The sequence below is a fragment of the Nannospalax galili genome, unplaced genomic scaffold (genome assembly GCF_000622305.1).
Source record: "Nannospalax galili isolate Female #2095 unplaced genomic scaffold, S.galili_v1.0 scaffold600, whole genome shotgun sequence".
Taxonomy (NCBI): Eukaryota; Metazoa; Chordata; class Mammalia; order Rodentia; family Spalacidae; genus Nannospalax; species Nannospalax galili.
In genome coordinates, this window is record NW_008348789.1 from 6,674,122 (window position 1) to 6,689,736 (window position 15,615).

Genomic DNA, 15,615 nt, shown 5'->3' on the forward strand with positions numbered 1-15,615 from the left:
ATTAATTTTGAACTCAATATATAGAATTGGGGAAATATTTTTATATTCAGTTAAAATTAAATATGTATAACAGAGCCTTAACAGCCATAAGATTATAAAAATCTCCTTTTATGTATGACAATTTTCTTGCCTCTGTGAAACTCTGAGGATGAAACTGTCTCTGTAAAGTCTTGTGACCTGAATACGTTCTTCATACACTGCCTTAGAAAAAGAATCATAAGATAATTTCAAGTCCTTAGACACACACCTTAGCTTGTTGAACTTGAAATGTCCTGATGATACCTATTAACTGTAGTGTGAAAGTGATATTAAATGAGGGGTGCTGAAGGATGCCACATGATGACCCTGAATAGAAATCTCATGGGGAAAAAGGATCAGTGAGTGAACTGGGTGGGACAAATGTGCATGACCTACGGGACCAGAAACAAGAGATCTCAAAGAAGAGGAAATAATAGGCTTCTGTTAACAGAGGCTATTTTTGAGAAAGTATATTGGCTCACACAAAATAAAGTAGAACAAGGTTTTGGCAATTTCACAGAATAAATATATTTCTGGCTTGAAAGATGTAGCCAAAACTGTTGTGCTAAAAGTTATTTTGGTATGCTCATTTTCTGACTGTTCCAATTTATTTATCTTCTGTTGTCAGGGAATCAAATCTCAGAATTATATTCTTGTGTGTCAGGAAAAGAGTAAAATAAGTATGTTGTTTAGATGGCAGAGTGTAGAATCATTTAGGACATTATTCAAGATCTGATCAAATTTCTGCATTGTGTTTAATTTTTAGATTATCAGAGGGAGCTAGTCAATGTCAACATGATAGAAGAGTGCAGATGAAACTGATAAGAGATGATAGGAAAAAAGGCATCAGGCAGAGGATGTCACTAAAGTAAATGGATGTCATGAGCTGAAACAATAAAAGAGGGTGATAAACACAAGAAAGAAAATGAAGCTACTAGATACTAAGGAAAGCAGAGAAAATGAGCCAAAATCATCTCTGGAACCAAGAAAGGACTTGTTTGTACACACTCTATTATTGCATTCTCTTAAGTGCTTATAAGCAACTGTCACTGCACTTGAAATTGACACAGAATTATACCTTAATACCATTTGTATTTTCCATATCTTTCCTTCCTTCTTCTGCCTTAAATTTTTTACCTGGTCAGGGTAGGGATGAGTTCAATTGATATTAAGAAACAGAGCATTAAGAAGTATTTTATCTCTAGACAGAGCACACTACCTAGAACATAATGAACTAGTTGTTAAAAGATATTAAGATATTCTAGTAAATTTCATGGGGCTTTCATTGCATTTTTCATCATATAATATATGAAGGTGATTAATCATCATTTTATATCAGACTTAAATGACAGTTTCATTATAGAGTCATTCATATTGAGTTAAATCATGTCTAGCTGAGTAACAGTGAATCAAGGCCACACATTTTCTTGTCACCCTTGGTATTGTCATTTCCTTGAGATAGGGTCTATCTCTGAAGTCAGAGCTGGACTTCAATTTGTGATCCTCCTGCTTCAGCTTTCTAGTGTGGGTATTGGAGGTGTAGGTTATCACACCTGGATCAATTATTATTATTTTGATGTCTATAGCAAATATTAATGATATTTAGTACTTGAATAAATCACATTATGCACACTGTCACACTGAATTAACTGTAGCATCTCATCATTATCAAAATTAATAAAGTATATTTGAATAATTATTAGTGATGTAGAAAGTTGCTATAAAGTAAAATGGGCATCATTTTCAGCTTCAAGGTTTGTCAGGTTAAAAATTCTTACCTTTCCTACGTACTGAGTGTCTGTACCTGTGTACTCTTCTAACAAGAAGAACTGATTCCACATCCAGCCACGTTTGGCACGATGGAGCATTTTACCATCATCTTTTGTCAGATTCACTATCCTCTTTCTCAGGAAATGACTGTTATCCTTCTCTTGTAAAGGGAGGTTGTCCACTGTATGCAACACGCAGGTCCAGATCATCAATGGAAGACAATGGTAAGTCCTCATTATCCTCAACTTCAGGAGAATGAATGTCTTTTCTGATTCTCCTACAGAACAGAAGAAAATGCTTTAATTAAGTTGTCTTTTACTTTCAAATATCCTCCAAACTGTAAAATGTTTTGCATGTTATTTAAATTTAATGAAAATATTATGCATACAACAGTTTTGTAAAATACATTAAGGAAATGTTTTTAATATATATTATAGAAGAATGAGCAGATCATATGTATATTGTATATACAGATATAGATATTTTTCAATTAAACTCCTTTAAAAGCCTAAGATGATACTATTAGTCATAAAACTATAAATGTTTATAAATTAAACACTAAAATTCTGAAAAATAAATGCATGACACAGTAATTCTACCTAAAATGCTGTTTCAAACCAAGCAAACATAAATGTAGAATTTTACTTATGTGTATATATATATTTGCCCATATACTTTAAAGAACACTACTTTCTTTGGGCATATACCATTTTTCAAAATTTTCTCCCACTCTGCCTCTCTGCCCTTTCAGAAATGGATTGAATGAAATTAAGTTAGCAAGGAAAATAAAGTTCTTCATTATTCATGACAACTTAAAATGGATAAATGATAATTTTAGGATGAGAAACTAAGAGAGCACTATAAGAAAGCTAGGAAAAACCGTTCAAGGCATTCTTTAAGACAGGGATGTACCAATATTTTTCGTAAACAATCCAAACAGAAGAAACAAAAGCAAAAATGGACAAAAGGTATTTCATAGAACTAATAACTTTTATAGTAAATCAAGTGAATCAGTGAGTAGAGTAGAGTGAGAACCCACAGATTAGAAAGAAAGACATGAAATCAACCACCATATTCAACTTAACATTCAGATATGGAAATTGTAAATTCTTTATGGAAAAAGTTTATCAAAACAATTAAAACACTGTAGCACATCATGAAGCTTGGTCTCTATATGAAGAAACTGAACTCTGTAATTTAAAGAGATATATGCATTTCCATGTGTATTAAAGCTTATTCACAATAGTCCCCAAACAGATATACCCACAGTGTCCAACTACTCATGAATAATGATACTGTGGTAAAGCTACAAATGGAATATTATTCATCTTTTCAAGATGAAATTTTATCAATTGTGTATAACATGAATGAAAATAGAAATAAGCATCGTGAGAGAAATAATGCAGTTACACAGGGGCAAACACTGTATGGTCTCATTTATGTGTTAAATATTGAAAAGATCTGGAGTAGGATAGTGGGTACTAGTGATAGGGTCAAGTAGGATCCATGATTGGTATATCTAGGTAATCCATTGAGTTTCAGTTGCAGAGAAAGAAGAACTTCTGGTGTGCTCTTACAGAAAATACAAATAGAAATAGTTCCATATTTCAAAAAGCTAGATGAAAATACATTGAATATTTCTCTGGGACCAAATGACAGAGGTTTGAGAAATAAATCTGTTTAAACAGATTTAAAATTTATGTATTGTTCATAGGCAGCAAAGCACTGCATATGGTACAACTAATGCTCACTTTTTATATTTCTCTTTCAACAGTTAAAAATATGTTTCAGGCCGGGCGTGCTGGCCCACACCTTTAATCCCAGAACTCTAGAGGCAGAGGCAGGTGGATCTCTATGAGTTCAAGGCCAGCCTGGTCTACATAGTGAGCTCCAGGACAGCTGGGGCTACAGAGAGACCCTGTTTCAAAAAGACCAAAAAAAAAAAAGTTTCAAAAAGATGTCACAGCTTCATGACCACGTAGTCTTCATAGTCTTTATCTCTCTTTTTCTAGTCCTCCTTCTCACTCTCCCCTTTGCTTTGCTTCTTGTATTTTGACTAGGCCTTCCCATATGGTAAGATACAGCAGTAATAGCATCTCTCAAGCTCAGATTTAACATCATCCATCACAACAAGTAATTGATGTGTTTTTCTGCTTTTTGCTTTGTTTTGAGGAAGGGTCTTACTATGTGTTCCAGCTGGCAGAAAACTCCTTGTTTAGGGTCAGGAAATCTTCCAGTCACAAACCATCAAGTACTAAGACTATAGACATACACCAACTATGTCCAGTTATGATAATCTTTTCCAATTTGAGTTTGAAAATAAAACCCATGAATGGGGTCTGATTTAACAGGTTTAGATTAAAATATAATGCTGGAGAAAGCATAGAGCACTTCAGTAGTCAGGCCATGAAGAAATAGAGCTAAAACATGATTCTCTAATTTAGCCTCTTGCCTTACTGTTCACAACATTCTAAAATATGTATTAGTTTGTCTTCATACCAAGTGTTCTATTCATAGAAGAGTAATCTGAGCATGACATTTAACATATTATTGTCTAGAATTGAAGTTTTGTCATACATTGGTCACAGGCATTTCAAATTCTAATTTTATAACAGCATATGCATATGTGAAGGCCAAAGGCCAAACACAGAAATATTTGAATAATTTGACAAAGCTAGTAAAATGTATTGGAACTTGGCTTTACGTTCATCATCACAGGCATGATTTTTATATAATAATACATTTTAAACAGCATACAACTCAACGTGCAATTTCAATCACATCATCATCACCATCATCATCACTATTATATTTATCGTCATCACCATCATCACCATCATCACCATAGTTATCACCATCATTACCATCAACATCACAAGCATTACCACTATGACCATCATCACCTTATCCATAGTTTACTCCACAATAGCCTGAAGACACATGGGTATCAGGAAGCAGTTAAGTGAATAGTGGTTATCAGGTAGTGTTAGAGAGACATCCTATGGTGAAAAACTACTGGTATTCCCATCATATCTATGTAACCTAATTGCCGTATCTATTATTTTTAAAATATTCTCTACCAAACTATGTGATAGAATGAATGAACTGCAGTAGAACCATAAGCTTCATTAAAGGAAGCCATGAAGACATAAATTCCTTAATGTGGCCAACTGATCCTAAATTGGTCACCCTGCCTTTGCTCAAACCTTATCAGCTGGTCACCCCCCAGACTGAGAGAGACTGTTAACAAAAACAACCTGTCTCCTTTTGTGCCATAAGATAACTTGCCTGTTCTTCTTGGGAAAATAATCTTAGGAAGAAGACGATCAATTACCCCAAGGACACTAGACCCTGGCACCAAGCAAATTTCGGCAGCTGCATTCAACAGAGTTCCTGGATAAGTCCAAACTGCTCTGCTCTCCATGGCAGATGCCCTTTTGCCGAGGAAGGGTTTGTCAGCCCTGTGATGGGTTCTTTTCCTGTAGCATGTCTGGCTCTAACCCTTATTTGTAAACTTTAATATCTTTCCTCTTTCTGCTCTCCTAAATCTAACAATTATGCTATTGGGATTTAAATAACTCCAAAATAAGAGAATTGCAAAGCTTTATTGTTTTCTGATACTGAATACTCAGATATTTCTGTCAATTGCAGGGACTTCTGTGTTTACTCATAATTCCGTGATTCGTAGCAATTTAAATCTCAGAAACATATGTTAAAAATCTGTAATTTCAACTCATGTGCAGAAGTTTTGATGGAAAAATAGCATCCAAGGTCTGGAGACATGGCTCAGTGGTTAAGAGCATTGACCGTTCTTGCAGAAGACACAGGTTCAATTCCCAGCACCCATACAGTGGCTAACAACTGTCCATAACTCCAGTTCCAGGGGATTCAATGTCCTCTTCTGACCTCCTAAGTGCTGCAGGACATGGGTGCACCTACGTATATGCAAACAAACATACTCATACATGTAAAATTAAAAATAATAAATAAAATAGTTAAAAAAAGAAAAATTACATCGAATTGCCACTGAGCTATATTGTACTCCATATCTTGCACATCGGTGATGGTACAGTGGGAAATGAACAGTCATACAACTTGAGAGACAGCTGCTTTCTTAACTTAGTAAAATATAAAACGCTGAACTGCCAGTGGTTACCTTGGTTTCTTGTGCAAAATTACATTTGGCACTAATCTTGCTCATTAGCCTTGCAGGAGAACTTGAATTACATTGTTCATTTTCTGTGGTATAGTTTAAATTAGATGCCCTTTTGTGGAATGTAGATATTTGAATAGGAAAATCTACTTGTTTTGGATGAATTCAGAGATTTAGTCAGGTGCTAGAATCTTATACAACCTTGTAAGTTAGAGTAAGAAATTCACATTGGCTTTCTCTGCAGTCAAAGGCACTTGAGGATTTCGGCAAAACATTTAGAGATCAATCTGGCTAACTAGAAACAGGTTAGAGTATAAAAAAGGTTTAGAGGAGACATTGATCAGTTCTCTTGCATCAGTTAAGTAAGAAATGATGGTAGTTGATAGAGGGGTCACTTGAACTGAATACTGATTACAATGATTCTCTTATAAGAATCTGACCCCTTAATAAGTAACACACACACATACACACACTCACACACAAACACACATTTGCTTCAGTTTTCATGTCTTTGCATTAAGGGCTTGCACAAGCAATATGGCTGCTACTGCCACAGTCCTACAGCTTTGCAAGTGTCCCTCAGGTTGTCTCCACAAGGGCCTAACAGCTGTTGAAATATGCAAAACTCACTGATATCCTGCAGTGTCATGCTAGAGCCTGAACTGTGAACCCAATCTCCCTCATCCTCAGCTTTTGGCTTCCAGTCCTGCAATCTCTTACATTTTGCTTCCCATTTCCTCTCTTTTAAACTAAGAATGTTTATCCAATAAAATTCCTTTTCATTGTTCCTTATAAGTTATACTTTATTCTTAAAAATATTAATATGCTGACCCCTTTTTAACTGTTTGGTATTACTGATAAGTGTGTGTGTGTGTGTGTGTGTGTGTGTGTGTGTGTGTATGCACAATGTACTGAGCCCATCTAGTGGTGCTGTACGTACATGTGTTGAGGGCTGACCACTTGAAATTGGAAACTACCTGGGTACTCATTCATGGAGAAAGCTTATATTCCTCTCTTCAATCTTTAACCCCCTCTAGATATTTATCTAAATGTTCAGACTTGTGAACTTCCCCCCATCTCTTTGGTATGACAGCTGGTTTTATCATAGTATAGGCCTTGTTTCAGCCACATATTGAAATTTCATGTCACATGAAAGACACCGTCATCTAATAGCAGGCATCCTGTTCCTCTGGCTCTTACAATCTTTCTGTCCCCTCTTCTGTGAAGTTCTCTGAGCCTTATGTGTAGGGGTTCCAATTTGCATTTATCAGTTGAGGCCGTGCACCCCGCTGTCACTTGTTCTCTGCAATTTGAACAGGTTTGACTCTCTGTAACAGTCTCTATCATTTCAAAAAAAAAATCTTCGATGAGAGGTGAGTGCCGCACTTATCTGTGGTTTAAAGATGTTTTATTCATAGCATATGTGATGAAGGTGAGGACTTTAGACAATAGTGTTTATGCTGAAAATGATCTTTGGGGATTTGGTTAGAGTTTATTTTAAAGATGTATGGAAGAGAAGCAAGGAAGACCACTGAACAGGCAACTCCATCAGGAGTTGAGAGCAAACAGACCACTGGGCTGCTTCTTGGGGTGCAGGGAAACAGCAGCAGAGAAACAGCAGCGAGCAGGGGAAGTCAGGCATCTTTTATACAAAGTTAAGTGGTTGGGTGCCTTTCCATGACATAGGCTAGGCAGTTCAGCTCAAGATTTGTTTGTGCCCAAGGAGCAGTGGGGCTTGCCTGAGACTAAGTTGGAACCCGCTGTTTTAGAATATTCAAGCCGCACTGCCATTTTAGGAGCCTGCCATGAACCTAACAAAAGGTAAGACTCTAATTTGGGGAGTAGAGTATGACATTCTGGCCTTAAGGTTGGGTATCACTAACATCCTATATTTAAACCCTATCTAAAGTAATACTGATTGTTAGGGGACTAGGCTGCGGGAATGGAAACCCTCATGATGAGATCAGTTCCTTATAAGAGTGTGGAGGCTCTGGAGCTCTATTTAACTTTCAGTCTCAGTGGTGTGAGGATATGACACAAAAACTATAATCTACATTGGAAGAAGACAGCCCTTATTCTGCAGTAGAAGAATGGTCAATTTGACCTTGCACATACAGCACACAGAACCGTATGAAGTAAACATGTGCTGCTTAAACCACCACACATCTGTTAGTTTGGAGGGAGTTGTAGTCAGAATAAACTAGGACAAAGAGATTTTATTCCATGTGCATCTATTTAAAGGCATTAATAAAAGCTGTTTACAGAATTTGCCTGTATTCCTATTCTGACATGGAGAGAAAGAACTTAACTTGTCCATCATTGACATTTATGATGGAATAGTGCAGTTTATCTATTATATTCATTCATTTTTCTTTAATTGAAAAGTCTCTAAGCAGCCATTTGAAAAATATGATATCTCAGCTGAGATTTTCTTGCCTTATGTTACATGATCCATTTAAGTCTTTGACATGGTTGAGCATACCACCTACTATTCCATTCACTGAGGGTAACAGATTACAACTTGCTTAGTTTAGATATAATGCAATCTGTATGAACAATGTGAGATATTTGTGCATGATTATATCCTAAATGCAATTTTGAAGGCACTTATGTATTTGGAAAATTATTTGATTGGTTGCTTAGTACTTACTGCTAATATTGTTTATTTGGAGCCAGGGAGTACACGATAGAAAGACTAGCATTCTGATGCATAAATATGACAGTAGATGGATATAAACATTAAATGTTGGAGCATTACATTTGAAAGAAGCCAGAAATTCCTTTTCTCAGAAACACAAGGGCTGAAACTTGTAATAGTATTAGTAATATTCATTGAAATTTCACATGATATAAGATCAAATATGAATTATACAATGTGAATGTATAATTTTAAATTATAAAATCATTTTTATGAACTTTGAAACTCTTTGATTTAATACCTTTGTTTAATTCATAGTTTTTTATATATTTGTTTCACATTTTAGGACCACTACTACAAGGCTCCTGTGGCCAATTTAACACCTGCATGTTCTTCTGAGATAAAAGTACAGATTTTAAAGGGGTTCTGTTGCATTTGATTTTAAAGTTAGCAAGCTCCTGTCCTTTGGGGTTTATTAAAATTTCTTCACATCCTTTATTCATTAAATAGCAACAAGCTGATTACTAAATTTTCCATGCTTAATCATTCTTATCAGCCTTAAATACTTTGCATTTTAATTACATTTATGTTGATAAATAAACACTATCAAATGCCTTATGAAGTACAATATTTTAAATTTGGTTTAACTTTGATTATACTCAGAGAATTCACTTGAATCTTATTAGCTTTAACAATCTGTAGATAGTTGAATTATTAGCTTCTTGTTCCATTAATTATATTTCAATTGCATTTGTGAAAAAATGTATCTGTTAGCTATTTCAGAATAAAAATCAAACAAAGCTTATTATAATTAAGTAAAATGTTTAACAGTTAAAATCATAGCTAAAATTATATTTCTGTCCATCACTATATTTGTACATTTTAAATTTAAATGACATTTATTTATTTTTTAGTTCATTTTTTTATTGAGGTTTTGGAATTTCAGACAACAGTTCTTAATCAAATTCGGAATAACTCCCCCATCCTAACCCTACAGAACCATGCATTCCTCCATACATGCTAAGTTCTAGTCATTGAAACCTTTATACCTGACTCCTGATTGGCTGGTTCCTCCAATGGGTGGGGCCTGACACAGAGCAGGAAGTAGGAAGGGAAGAGGGGAGCCATCTTGGGATGGAAGCCAGGAGCTGCCATTAGAGCATGATGGTGTAAGAAACTCTCAGCTAGTGCAGCAACTCAAAGACAGAATGAACTGACTCCCCATGGACCTGGGGTGAGATCGCTGGCCCCAGAGGTGTGAGCGAATGTTTGTGGGGCTATGGGCATGGCACAGTCTGATAAGGTGGGCTCTGAGTTGTGGCAGCACTGGGCTAGGCACTGGGTACTCATTCCTTTGTAAGTTAATAAACTCACATAAAATATATGGTTTAACTGATTGTGCAGGAGACGCAGAGAGAATTTGGGCCACAGAATTGGCGTTCTTGGCAGGATATGAGGAAACAGAATGAGTTTTAGTAGAGCGATAATGGCAGTGCTGATGTGATTTTTGCAATGGGTTACTAAAAAGATGTCAGCCACGCAAAGGCAGGGGCCACAGATATGTTATAAATGTGGGGACATGTTGCCGGTATGTGAAGATTTGTTAAAAGTTACCCAAAATTTAGAAGATCTTTTACTACTCTGGACCCAAAGGGAGCTCCCAGAAAAAATAGAGCAGCCACTTTGCATGATAAAAGTTATGCCCCAAGCAGGAAAAGCTGAAAAGGCAGACCCAGGTGCAGAGCTGGAGAAAGAGAAAAGGCAGGACACTTTGATTTGTGTAAAGTCCAAGAACTCAGATGAAAAGACACATAATAGTCAAAAGTAAAAAGAAGCTAACTGTACTATAGCTAGAAAATATTCCATGCTGGAAGTGTTAAAGCTAGGAAAAACTTACATCAAGCAAGCAAGCAGAGAGCCCCTGGCCACATGGCTTGTGAGAGTATGAGACATGGGATCAAATGACATCAGTCTAAGTCCTTCAGAAGCTTCAGAGCTGAGTTATATAACCACCCATCCATCCTTACAATATAGGCAGTTCAACCTAGGGCAATGCAGGGTGGAGCAGTCCTTAATGGGATGGCTGGTTGGAGGCATTAAATATACATGGTTGTCACCAAGGGAGACTAACATGATTAGCAAGGGCTGGAGGACTATAAAGAAGGAGCAGGCATTACTGAGAACTAGGTCTGAAAAAAATATATATGATGTTCAGTTCACTGGGACAGATGAGACTGTTCATCAGAGATGTGAAAGAAAGCTTAATTCAACTGGGACCTTGAGAATGGTATGAGGCTTTAATGACTTTACTAAGCCCTTTGATGGGACAGGTTCTTTGTAAAGTGATAGCGGCTTTGAAAATCTAAATGATTCTGACCAGCATGTAAAACATGTCTGTGAAATAACAGAACACCGTATAAGAGATATTAAAAAAGGCCAGACAGAGGAAATGGTCCACTTGGGTTACTCGAAGACAAATGTGGCAAGACTTATGTCAAGAGACATAAGAAACATGAGACATTTTTATCCTCAGAGGAAAAGATTGATAGAAAACCAAATTCGCTACTAAGGCATTTCTGGAAGGCTTTAAAACCAGAAGAACAGTTTACAAAGGCCATTCGAAGGATAACAACTGCACAAGGGATGGTTAAGAATCCCCAAGGATTAAATAAGATGCATTTCTCTTCTGATAAAGGCTATACTAGGGGTGGAAGCAGGTTTTCCCAACAAGTTCTTCCCCAGCAACCTGGTGTGGTCAATGGGAAGATGACAGATGTGGCTACAGTCAGGAGGCAGACCCAAAGCCTGTCTGACTCAGGGAACCAACAAGTGCAGGGGCGACAGGTGAAGCCCCCTGCCTCCTTAGCCCAAGGGAGTGTCAGGCAATTGGAGCCAACACCTGTAAATGTGTCAAGAATAAAAGAATCCGAAGGGATAATTAAAAAATGGTAATGTGCTAACCAAATTATTGCCTCATGCCCATGCTATTGTACCTAACAAGGGTATATGGAGAAAACAGTTAATATGAATGGACAAAACCTTTCCATGCTTTATGAGACCTTGTCTTAATGTTCCTTGAAGTATTTTACAGATGTGAAACCCATTTGAAAGATACCTAAAGAAGCAAAGGCCTGCTATAGACAACTGTTAAGAAAATCTACAGTACCCAGGGTGGGTTGACCCCCTATGAGCTATTGGTCAGAGAGAGACCCTTAAGGTCCTCCAATTCACCAAGGCTATTGCCATTAATGTCTGTTGTACACTAAGAAGGTCAGTAAGGCCATGTTTCTGAGGACACTGCATGGTGTGAGCGCAGGAGAAGAGATGGAACTGAAACTAAGCAAGAAATCCTCTGTGCCACTGGGTAGATGACTTTCATATTGCGAGAAAGCTCTATACAGATGGTTGAGGAAGAAAGGATCCCCTATAAGTCTACTCAACAATGGACCCCTCAGCTGCCCACTCCAGACATGCCAAGCAATACCTGCAAGTGCAATCATGGCTTGACCACATATGTACAACTGACAAATTTCTAATTGGATAAGGCCCTCTCCTAGGGGTGGAGCACATATCTGGTGCTGTAGACCAGGCCAATGCCCTTTGTCAAGAAAGGCTACAGGCCCTAGTGGAGAAGCCATCATAAGTATATTGTTTAATGAGTATAGTACACCTACTGGCTTAGTGTCTAAGCATTTGTATTTACATTTATATTTGTTTAAATGTGTCTACTTCCTTCCATTTGTCTTTATAGTAGGAAAAAACACCACTGAGATAGATCAGTGGACACAGCCTAAAGACGACTAATGGGGAAGCCCAAGAAGCCACTATCTCTCCATGATACAAGAGAGATCACCCTTCATCTATCACCCCCTCAAAGGCTCAGGGACTTTAGTGGAAGCTGAATGGAAAGATGGTAAAGGCAGAAGAAAGGGGTGGAGCGTCTTCAGATTGGCTGGTTCCTCCAATGGTGGAGACTGACATGGAGCGGGAACTAGGAAGGGAAGCGGGGAGCCATCTTGGGATGAAAGCCAGGAGCTGCTGGTAAAGCATGATGGTGTAGGAAACTCTCAGCCAGCATAGCAACTCAAAGATAGAATGGATTGACTCCCTGTGGACCTGAGACAAGATCACTGGCCCTGGAGGCATGAGCAAATGCTGGTGGGGCTGTGGGCATGGCATGGTCTGATAAGGTGGGCTCTGAGTTGCATCAGCGCTGGGCTAGGCACTGGGTACTCATTCTTTCGTAAGTTAATAAACTCACATAAAATATATTATATGGTTTGTCTCCTCACACAGGAGACCCAGAGAGAATTTGGGCCACAATACCCAAGTGTCCTTCAGTATAACTTACATATGATCACAAGGTGGGCTGACAGGACTCCAGTGAACCAATGCTACTAAAAATAATTATTTTTAAAATATTTATTTTTGTTGTTATTTATATGCATATGTGCCTGTGTGTCTGTGTGGGTATGTACACGTGTGAGTAATGTGCCCCCAGAGTCTTAAAATAGCTGTTGAATACCCTAAATCTGGCATTACAAGCATTTGTGAACAACTGGACATGGGTGCTGAGAACTGAACTTGGGTCTTCTTTAAGAGCAGTATGTGCTCTTAACCTATGCACCAAATCTCTAGACCCTCCAGATAATTTAACACTATTTTTAGGAAAGTTTATTAGATATAACAAAAATGTATGTGGATAAATTGTATAATTTATCATTATGATATTTGTAATCATCGAAGAACTTGCACAAATATTAACACGTTGATCTTTAATCGAAAATGTGAGGGGGTTTCAAGAGATGGCTCAGAGGGTAGGAGCATTGGCTGCTCTTTCAGAGAACCCAAGTTCAAGTTCCAGCACCCACAATGCAGTTAATATCCTTTCATAACTCCAGTTCTAGGGGAACTGAATGCCTTCTTCTGACCTCTGCAGACATTGTATAACACACGTGCAATTACACACATGCAGGCAATACATGCACACATAGAAAGTAAAAATAATGAATAAAGTATTTTAAAAAGAAAATGTGTGATAAAGTCACATAATTTACATTTTTTCAAATCATGCATTTGAATTTTGGAGAGCTGAATTAAAGTATTTCTCAATACCCAGTAATTTTGAATTTATTTTTAATGCATATTTTTACTGAAATTTGTGAATTTTGTACAAATATCTTCAAATATCTTAATCATATTAAGGCCCTCTCCCCTGTTTGTATCCCCCTTATCCTGCCCACTGGATTTTATGTATTCTGTCATATATGTTAAGGACTGTCAAGTCAAATTTGGGCACCCATATATCTCTGGGTGTGAGTTCATCTACTGGAGCCTGTTCAACCAATCTAGTGTCACTCCCTTAAAGAACATCAACTGTCCCTCACCCAGCAGTGATTAGGTGTCAATAGTTCCTATGCTAATGTTAGGAACTTATGTCCATTTCCCTATATCTATGATGATTTTTATCTGATTGAGTTTGCATGGGTCTTATGCATGCTGTCCCCATTGCTGTAGGTTCATATGAGCAAGTGTCCAGAAGCCTTAAAACTCTGTTTCCTTATGATTATGCACTACCTATGACTCTTACAATCTTTCTGTTCCCTCTTACTCAGTGATCCCTGAGCTCCAGCTAGTGGCTTGGTTTCAACAGTGAATTTTACATAAATTATCACAAGTTCGATTCATGAGAGAGATTGATATGAAATACTCTATTAAAACGAGAAATCTTTACTATTAGATATCTAGAGTTGACACAGATTAGAAAATCCTAGAAAAATATATCTGATAAATAATGTTTGCATAAATGCCCAAAACAGTTAAATTCCAAAGTTATAATTAAATTTGCTTTTAAAATGAAAAAAAAATCTAAATCCATATCTCATTAGGGGGGGAAATACAGATGACAAGTAAGGAAACAAGAAAGTTCTCAAATCACTCTCAATTAATTAAATAACCAAGGGCTATTGAATACAATTAGAATTGCTAAATTTATAAACCTATATATTAGTTACCTTCTATTGCTGTGATAAAGCACCAAAGCAACTTATAGAAGGAAGAGTTTACTTAGCTTATGGTTCCAAATGTAGTTCATATGGCAGGGGAAAGACGGCAGCAGGAGGTGGTCAGAGCAGAAGACTGAGGACTCACACATCTTCAAGCAGGCACAGGAATCAGAGCAAAACTGGAAATCCAAAAAGCTTTAGAACTCCTTGTCACAGGTGACGTGCTTCTTCTAACATGGCCACATTTCCTAAAGCTTCCATGACTCTCATTAATGAGGTCCACTACCCTGGGACTATGTTTGCAAATACTTGGAGCTTGTGGGGGTCATTCAAACCAAAACAATGTCAAATTTCAAATGTTAGTATAATGCAGCTAATATGAATTCTATGATATTGCATGAGTAGAGAAAATCAGTGTGAAAAACAGGAATTTTTGTTCATTGCTGCAGATAATTCAACATAGTACACCAACCACTATAGATAAGCATTTTATTGTGGTACTCCTTCAGTAGATTATCTAAAGGACTCCCAAATTTCATAACTCTTATCTTCAGGGGGAATAGAAAGTCCTTGAATGGTGAATAGAAGATATGAAGGAGAAGCAAAGGCAAGAGTAGTTAGCATTTCAACTACAACTATTAGACAAGGAACAAGAAAAAAAGTCGGAACAGGGCAAATTTCAAAGGTTTATATCAGAGTCCATTGGAATTTCTTAACAAGGGCTGCAAAATGCATCCGTCTATTGGGTCCCTCCTCATTTTTCTTTTGTCTGCCAAAGCTGGACTCGAGAGTGATGGATTCAGAATTTGCTTTCAGGCACTTTGATAACTGTTGGAGTGGTTAGAATTAGTATCAGTTCCCTATCGAAAGCTTCTAGTTATGGGGAGGAAACAAATTTGGCAATCATTTTAGAACAACAGATGGTTGTCTCCCTTAGCTACAGGTGGGCACTACAATATTGCAGACCAAGATCTGAAGTCTAATATCTTAGCAGTAATTTCTGATTAGTAACAAAATCATCAATAAGAAAT

General features: G+C 37.2%; 1 protein-coding gene across 2 annotated transcripts in view; it reads right to left on the reverse strand.

Annotated features, from left to right (window-relative positions):
• Cdh9 (cadherin 9) overlaps positions 1-15,615 on the reverse strand; it is a 173,356-nt gene that overhangs the window by 119,841 nt on the left and 37,900 nt on the right. For both annotated transcript variants that reach the window (XM_008846028.1, XM_017801329.1), the window contains exon 2: positions 1,797-2,065. In XM_008846028.1, coding sequence (XP_008844250.1) covers positions 1,797-2,024 — 228 coding nt within the window. In that variant the 5' untranslated portion in view covers positions 2,025-2,065. The remainder of the gene's footprint in view (positions 1-1,796; positions 2,066-15,615) is intronic.